The sequence below is a fragment of the Zingiber officinale genome, chromosome 4A, assembly GCF_018446385.1.
Source record: "Zingiber officinale cultivar Zhangliang chromosome 4A, Zo_v1.1, whole genome shotgun sequence".
NCBI classification, from domain to species: Eukaryota; Viridiplantae; Streptophyta; class Magnoliopsida; order Zingiberales; family Zingiberaceae; genus Zingiber; species Zingiber officinale.
Window position 1 is genome coordinate 134,378,654 of NC_055992.1, and position 8,932 is coordinate 134,387,585.

An 8,932-nucleotide genomic window follows, 5' to 3' on the forward strand; every position below is an offset into this window, starting at 1 on the left:
TTACAAAATCACATACCTATTTCTGATTTTACCCTTATAAGTTGATTGATATTTTGGAGCAATCGAATCAATTTGGTTCTGTGTCAAAATGTTTGATTTTTAATCAAACTAGTTGACTAATTTACCTTTTTTTTTAATCAAAATCTATTTTAGATAAAATTGGTTGATAGATCAAACGACCTCGGATTGATATGAAACTAGTTCCTACGTGTTCGTCTATCTCTCCTAATTATATCCATGTTCTCAAACGTCAATTTGACGTTTGGTACATCAGCTGGTTTTTTCTAAAATCAACTAATTGACCAAATGACCTCAGATTGACATGAAACTAGCTCATATGCATTCCTCTATCTCTCTTGATTATATTCATGCCTTCAAACATCAATTTGATTCAATATATTGAGAGTAATGATTTTTTTACATGAATATATTTAAAAATTTTAATTCATATTAAAAAAATCATTGCTCTTAATATATTAGGTTAAATTGATGTTTGAAGGCATCAATATTATCAGGAGAACTAGATGAACTCATAGAATCTAGTTTCACATCAATCCGAAGTCGTTTGGTCCATCAGTCGGATTTTTTAAATACGAATTAATTTTTTTAAACATATTCGTGTTTAAAAAATGATTGTTCTCAAATATATTCGTGTTTAAAAAATCATTGCTCTCAATATATTGAGTCAAATTAAAGTTTGATGACATGGATATAATAAGGAGAGGTAGATAAACGCATAGAAACTAATTTCATGTCAATCTGAGGTCATTTAGTCTATCAGTCGATTTTGGGCAAAATCGGCTGATGAATCAAACGATCTCGGATTGATATGAAACTAGTTCCTATATGTTCGTCTACCTCTCCTGGTTATATCCATGCCCTCAAACTTTAATTTGATCTAATATATTGAGAGCAATGATTTTTTTAACACGAATATATTTGAAAATTTTAATTCGTATTCAAAAAATGGTTGCTCTCAATATATTGGGTCAAATTGATGTTTGAGGGCATATATATAATCATGAGGGGTAACCGAACATATAAAAACTTGTTTCATGTCAATTCGAGGTCATTTAGTCTATCAACTGATTTTGAGCAAAATTGACTGATGGATAAAACAACCCCAAATTGACATGAAACTAGTTCCTATGTATTCCTTTACCTCTCCTGATTATATTCATGTCCTCAAACGTCAATTTGACTCAATATATTGTGAATAATGATATTTTGAACACGAATATATTTGAAAATTTTAAATAATATTGAAAAAATCATTGCTCCCAATATATTAGGTCAAATTGATGTTGGAGGGCATGAAGGTAATCAAAAGAACTAGCCGAACTCATAGGATCTAGTTTTATGTCAAGCCAAGTCGTTTAGTCCGAGAGCAATATTTTTTAAACATGAATTGAATATTTATAATGTATTCGTGTCTAAAAAATGATTGCTATTAATATATTGAGTCAAATTAAAGTTTAAGGGTATGGATATAATCAGAAGAACTAGTCGAAAACATATAAATTAGTTTAATATCAATCTGAGGCTGATGGACCAAACAAACTCTGATTGACATGAAACAAGTTTTTATATGTTCGTTTATCTCTCCTGATTATATCCATGTCCTCAAATAATAATTTGACACAATATATTGAGACCAATGATTTTTTAAACACGAATATGTTTGGAAATTTTAATTCATGTTTAAAAAATCCGACTGATGGACCAAACGAACTCGGATTGATATGAAACAAGTTCCTATTTGTTCGTTTAACTCTCCTGATTATATCTATGTCCTCAAACAATAATTTGACCCAATATTGAGACTAATAATTTTTTAAACACGAATATATTTGAAAATTTTAATTCGTATTTAAAAAATCTGACTGATTGACCAAACGACCTCAGATTGACATGAAACTAGATCCTATTAGTCTGATTAATTCTCTTGATTATATCCATGTTCTCGAACATTAATTTGACCTAATATATTGAGAGCAATAATTTTTGAATACGAATTAATTTTTTTAAAATATATTATTTATGTTAAAAAATTATTGCTCTTAATATATTGAGTGAAATTGACATTTGTTGGTATGGATATAATCAGGAGAGATAGAAGAATGCATAAGAACTAGTTTCATATCAATCATTTGGCCAATCAACTAATTTTAGGTAAAATCAACTGATATACTAAATGTCAAATTGACGTTTGAGGACATGGATATAATCAAGAGATATAGACGAATACATAAGAACTAGTTTCGTATTAATGTGAGGTCGTTTAATCTATCAATTAATTTTATCTAAAATTAATTTTAATTAAAAAATAAAAGTCGACTGATTTAATTAAAGATTAGACCTTTTGACCTAAAGATAAATCGATTCGACTGTTTAAAATATAAGTCGACTAATAGGATAGAATTAAAAATAAATAAGGATCTGATAATTTTAAAATTTTCTATGAGTATTTTATAAAATTATACACATGATTTAGTGAAAAGTTGAAAAAAAAAACAAGAGAAAAGATGGAAAATAAGAGAAGCCAGGAGAAATGGAGCACGGATTTTTTGGATCACTTTTTTATGATCTAGAGAATATATCATTCGTATTTATGATTAGATCATGATTGTGATTCGATTGTAAATAATTACGATCCCTTTCTGAATTCATCGTCCTCATTATATTATAATTTTTATTTGGAACAGACGACCGGAGATTATTCGGAGATTTAGATAAGTGGTCAAATTATTAGACGTCGAACGAGAATGTCCTCCATAAATAAATATTTGCTAAATCCATAAATAAATATTTTAATTTGGTTTTATGATTTTATGTTATGGAAAAATATTAAATATCAGGTTTGCTCATCGCTATAAAAGCGCTGCTCATCATTACCTTTCTAAAACCCTAAACTTTCGACCAACAACCTCCTTCTCCCCTGATCTTCTCCGATGCCGCCGCGCAGTCGTAAGAGGGTCGTCGGTGGACCGAAAGCAGTAAAGAAGAAGGCGAGGTCCTCTGACAATGCTTTCTTTGAGCCTGAACCCAAGCGGAGCCGGAGAGGCGGCGGCCTCGACGACGACATCGAGAGCTTAGAGAGCGACGAGGAGATGAGCGAACAGGATAGCGAAGACGAGGAAGAGGAGACAGCCGGCGAGAAGAGGATTAGGGTCGCGAGGGAGCACCTAGACAAGGTCCGAGCTATCGCGATGAGGGTGCATGAGGACGAAGGGGAAGAGGAGGAAGGTGACGAGGGAAGATATGAGAGGGAGGGTAAAAGAGATTCCTTGGTGGCCGAGCTCCTTCAAAAGGAGCAGCTTGAAGGGAGTGGTCGCCTACAAAGAGTCATTGCAACTAGGTAATTGGAACAAAATTTTTCTTTTCTAAAAAACTCAACATCATACAAATGCTTGCATCATTAAGGCGTCAATTTGTCATCAAGCATCTCACTTGGTTGAATTTTTTTTCTTATGCTTCTTCATTTTTCTCTGGATAGTGCTTTGTTTTGACCTAGCCGCTATAAAAAGGTTCTCTGGACAGTTGAAAATCTACTACTTTCATTTATTTAGAATTGCGACCAGAGATATAGTGAATGCTTCCTTCTTTCTTAAAGATTAATAACAATGTGAAAGAATGCAGGGTTCTACGACCAGAACCTGATGACAAATTTCGAATGCTAGTGAAACATCATCTGTCTGTTACTGCTGTTGCTTTAGCTGAAGGTGATTCAAAGGGGTTTTCAGCTTCTAAAGATGGAGTTATTATGCATTGGGACGTTGAGACTGGTAAGTCTGAGAAATATTTGTGGCCTTCTGAAGATGTATTGCTATCACATCAAGCAAAGCCACCACAAAATTCAGCTAAGAAAAGGAGTAAGAATGTCCTAGCTCTGGCTATTAGTTCTGATGGGCGGCTGTTGGCAAGTGGGGGGTTGGACCGCCATATCCATTTATGGGATACCCGCACTCGGGGACATGTCAAGGTAATTCTGAATATCATAGTTGAGCAACACCTAAGTATATATATATATATATATATTGACTTTTCTAATTTTGTTACTGAGGATGCATATATGGCACTTCTATATAGATGTCCCAAGTATTGTTTCTCTTCGATAGTCACTGTCATACTCACAAATCTTTTTTGCCCAAACACATTAAATTTTTTCTCCTTCAAATTATCTAACCTTGACAGTTTTATGCAGTTAACTCTCCATTGAAACATGTGCCATTTGTTAAAGCATATTAATGGGACTAGTGTGTTTCCTAGTTAGTTTTTGTAAACAGATCTTACATCATTCTTTGCAGGCATTTCATGGTCACAGAGGACCTGTTTCATGTCTTACCTTTAGAGAAGGGACTCCACAGCTTTTTTCTGGGTCCTTCGATAGAACAATTAAGTTATGGAATGCTGAAGATAAAACTCACATGGACAACTTATTTGGCCACCAGAGTGATATACTGGCAATTGACTGCCTGCGAAGAGAGCGACTTTTAACTGTAGGGCGTGATCGTACCATGCGATTGTGGAAGGTGCGTATTAGTTGCTCGCAAACTACTTTGTTAATGTAGCTGACTTCTTTCAGTTTAAATAGCTATCTAACATGTGTTCATCAAAATGCATATTTTACTCGCTCATGCATTTCTTTAGTGATTTCATTCACTTTCAGTTTTGAGAATTATTGAAAAGGTATTTCTTATCTGCTTTTCCCTTTGTGATTGCAATCATAAATGAATCAAGTGCCTTTGTGAATTTAGTTTCAAGTTTTTGTGAGAGGATCCATTGTTTCTGTAAAGAAACGAAATACATTCCAGTTCTTTTGATGATGGCTAGTCAACGATATAATCTAGGAAGATTTCCCTTTAGGCCAGAATGACATTTCATATAGGAGTTGCAAAGTAGGATTCTACAAAACATCATAAATTGATTTCATGTTAATTGTCTAACTAAGAAGTCTGGATGGAACATGCTGATGGATACATTCACTAAATTAATCATCAGATTGTGTTGACAAAACTTTTTAATCAGTGTGAATACTGCATGATTTATCCATTTGGATATTCAGTAGTGTTTTCCCACAAAGGATGTTGTCTTTATAGAAGTTTGCATCTTTTTGTATGAGATGTAGGATCACTTTGTAATTTATTCAAACTCTTGAATCTAGGAAATAGGAATCTCTATGTCCATTGAACCCACATGGAGAAGTAAAGTGATCAATTATATATTGTACATCTTTTAACAGTTCAATATTTTGGAATAAGTAGTTAGCCAATGCTTTAACATCATTTTGGAGTAGGAGATTGAAGTTCTAATCCTACGTATGTCAAACAAAAGGACCTCTACCTCTAATTCATGATGGGAATGATTGGACGTGTTTAGGCTAAGACTCTCCATGCTCATTGGCCCTACATGGAAAAATAAGGTGATTTATTATAGACATATAAATTGATGTCTTTCCTAACAGTTAGAGTTTTTGGGATAAGAGGTTCATATATTTGGTGCCATGACCTTCAGTTGTCCTTATAGATATTTTAGAGGGATCCACAAGTCCATGCATATACGTGATTAAATGGTTATTGTATGTTTGTGGCAAGAGTAACATCCTAATTGGCATGGAATGGGAGTATAATAATCTGAATGCATAAGCCTATTACCAAACACTAGTTGTGAACATGCATGAATTACCTTAGAGAAACATTCTAGCAATGGAATTTTTGCCATCGTTATGATTTATTAATATCTGCGGAAAATCCCTTATGGGTTATCTTTACATCAGCTTAATTTACTTCATGGACCCTAGACATATGATGAGTTTTTTATTTATTGGATTGCATAGGTACCTGAGGAATCACAGTTGGTCTTTCGGGCTCCTGCGTCATCTTTGGAATGTTGTTGTTTCATAAACGATAGTGAGTTCTTATCTGGCTCTGATGATGGTAGCATTGAGCTCTGGAGTTTAAAGCGCAAGAAGCCTACACACCTAATAAAAAATGCACATGCTCCATCTCTGTTGAACTGCAGTCATTCATATGAAGAGAATGGGACAACTACTTGTAATGGCGGCGATATAGGTAATTTCGAGTTCTGTTCAAATTTTCATTATGCCTTTTTCTTGCTTATTGCTTTCATGTATACCCTTTTTGCGGGTATATATTTGTGGTTTCAGATGTTGGCTGATTTTCCTGTACTTGCCTAATGGTTCCATTTATATATGACTGTTTCTAGACAATGGGTGCAAAAAAAAAGAAAGTCATTCTTCAGCTCACTCGTGGATTAGTTCAGTTGCTGTATGTAGAGGTAGTGATCTTGCTGCTTCTGGAGCTGCGAATGGAGTTGTTCGCTTGTGGTCGATTCAAAGTGAGAGCAGTGGTATTAGGCCATTATATGATTCTTCTCTGGTATTCTTCAAACTCATGTTTTCCCTAAAGTACTTAATTACTCTTTCATTTCATAATGAACTTAGTTTCTTTCTCCAACAATTTCTTTTTACTGCACTGTTTTTTTATTTGCTTGGTTCCCTGAGCAGATTGATTCATGCTGTTGGAATGCCCAATAAAAAAAAATCCTATTGGATTTCAAAGGGTACAAGAGAGCTACATGATATTTCTTATCGTCATTTCTTCTTAGTAAAGGAAACATAGTAATAGATTTTCCCTAATAAGTTTTCGTTAGTTGTTACTTCGTTAACAAACAGCCTGATTCAAGCGTAGTTAGATAAAGACATGCAGTCACTCTAAGGTGAAACTTGGAATGTGGGAGATTAGAGAGAGTTATGCTCTTTCTTATGCTAGTTTTGACCTGTGTTCTTGCACTTTATGTTAGTTGTGGTTTCTCTTGATTATTCTCTTAGTCTCAGTGAACTAAGATATGCTACTGTCTAATCTAAATTGTATTCCAATGTAGTCCAACCCTTTCATGCACTGCATTACCATTTATACAATAGACACTAAATACTTTTTCTACTTAATATTGCATATATTATTTATCTTTCACATATATTAACTTTTATCTTTTTAAGATCTTTTGAAGGGAAGCTTTGACGTAACGGTAAAGTTGTTATCGTGTGATCTTATAGTTATGTGTTCAAGTTGCGAAAATAATCTTTTGCAATGCTGAGTAAAGTGCGTACAATAGATATTCTACCCTTGGACCCCGCAATGGTGGGAATTTTGTGAACTGGGCAACCCCTTTATCCTTTTAAGATCCCCTTGTGTCCCTCTAGTCGTGTTGCAAATTTGGACACTGCTTTTTGAAAAGGCTATTCTTTATCTGTATACCCAATTTCATTTTTGTATGGTTATATTCAGTGAAATATCGATATGCAATCTCTGTTTATAATCTTTATAGTTAAGAATATGACTACTTGCCTGTATCGGAAACATCCGCAATTTTACTTCTTTTTCAAAGGCTATTGTTCTTTATCTGTCTGTATACCCAATTGCATTTATCAGTAGAATATCGATATGCAGGCTGGATTCGTCAATTCACTTGTATTTGCTAAATCTGCACGCTTCCTTGTCGCCGGTGTTGGTCAGGTAATTCATATCCTGATTAAAGAATTTTATTTAATTTAATGTTGTGCTCGATAAAAATTCATTTTGAATCCATCGCATCTTGTTCTTCTTTCGTCTACTTCAAACACATGATCTGAAGACATGTTGTCTTGTACCAGGAACCTCGTCTCGGGAGATGGGGTCGCGTCTCATCGGCACGAAATGGAGTTGCCATACACCCCATCAAGTTGAAAGACGAGCATTTATCGATCGCCTGAACCAAGATTTTGCAACGATATAGAATCCTTCTTCAGTCTGGCAAGGATGAGCAAGTTCCACATGTAGTTGTGTATCTGATATGATTTGTTCACTCAGTCAGTTCATGTATTACTATTAGCTGCCTTGTATTAACTTAATTCTTTTTGTCAAGGAAATTATAGCAACATTTTGGGAGGTTTACTCGATTGTGTTTGACTTAATTTTGGAAATAAAATTTCTTCAAAAGCCTTGGGGTGTCAATAAGGCTTGATTTGTGCCTTTCAATCCGTATATTAACCCGTCAATATTATATATATTTTATTTATTATTGTAATTATTATAATATAATAATTGACTAAAGACTTTTATAATTATGTATTAGTTATGATTTCTTAGTTGTTATAATATAAAAAAATAAATTGTTTATATTGTAACTTGATTTGAGTTTTTTTTCGTAATAATCAATTTGACATTTTTTTATTTTTTACTCATATATTATAATAGGTACACAAAATATTATTGATAAAAATCAAAAAGCATATTTTTTCAAATAATTAAAAGGCTATTTATTTTTTATTAATCATCAAAATAACATTTTATTCGGCAACCCCTTCTCATTCAACTTTAATTCTCTTAGGTTCAACTATGTCTATCAAATATTTTTGTTGAAAGTTGAATGATAATCGATATTACAATTTAAATGGTTATAAATATATTATTATGATAATTTATCATTAGAATACCAACTTGACTATGCCATTTATAAATATATTATCATCCCCGAGTTTATGATATTATAGTAAGATATTTAAATTATCATCCCATGATTCAATCCTTAATTATAATTTATTTGTAGAATTTTTTTTTTCTAAATGAAACATGCAACCTAAGGATGCTAACCTTCTAGGCTACCCGCCGCGTGTATTTTCTAATTTACCAAGATGACCTGATTCTATATACATTTGCTATGTTAGAATAATTATAAATTGTAATTATTAGATGTTATAAAAGTAATTGTAAATCATAATTATTACATATTATAAGACAAGGTAGATCCTCTATTTTAGCGGCTCCTTAGTATCGACCTCATAGATATAGAAATAGGTAAATGCAGATACATCGATTATAGATATATGGTGAGGTAAATTTCAGACCATCAATTCTTAAGAATTAATTCTTGA

The 8,932-nt window shown here is 33.1% G+C and overlaps 1 protein-coding gene across 1 annotated transcript; it reads left to right on the plus strand.

Annotated features, from left to right (window-relative positions):
* The first annotated feature begins 2,879 nt into the window (after window positions 1-2,879).
* Window positions 2,880-8,036, plus strand: LOC121971339 (U3 snoRNP-associated protein-like YAOH). The gene is made up of 7 exons (XM_042522559.1): window positions 2,880-3,358; window positions 3,640-3,982; window positions 4,308-4,532; window positions 5,837-6,071; window positions 6,226-6,398; window positions 7,470-7,535; window positions 7,673-8,036. The coding sequence occupies exons 1-7, from the start codon at window positions 2,952-2,954 to the stop codon at window positions 7,769-7,771; spliced, it is 1,548 nt and encodes a 515-aa protein (XP_042378493.1). The 5' UTR covers window positions 2,880-2,951; the 3' UTR covers window positions 7,772-8,036.
* Window positions 8,037-8,932: the final 896 nt, after the last annotated feature.

Coding starts and splice junctions, on each gene's coding strand:
- LOC121971339 (XM_042522559.1), top strand. CDS start 2,952: ATGCCGCCGCGCAGTCGTAAGAGGGTCGTCGGTGGACCGAAAGCAGTA. Junction 3,983..4,307: donor GCACTCGGGGACATGTCAAG/GTAATTCTGAAT, acceptor CATTCTTTGCAG/GCATTTCATGGTCACAGAGG. Junction 6,072..6,225: donor TTGTAATGGCGGCGATATAG/GTAATTTCGAGT, acceptor GACTGTTTCTAG/ACAATGGGTGCAAAAAAAAA.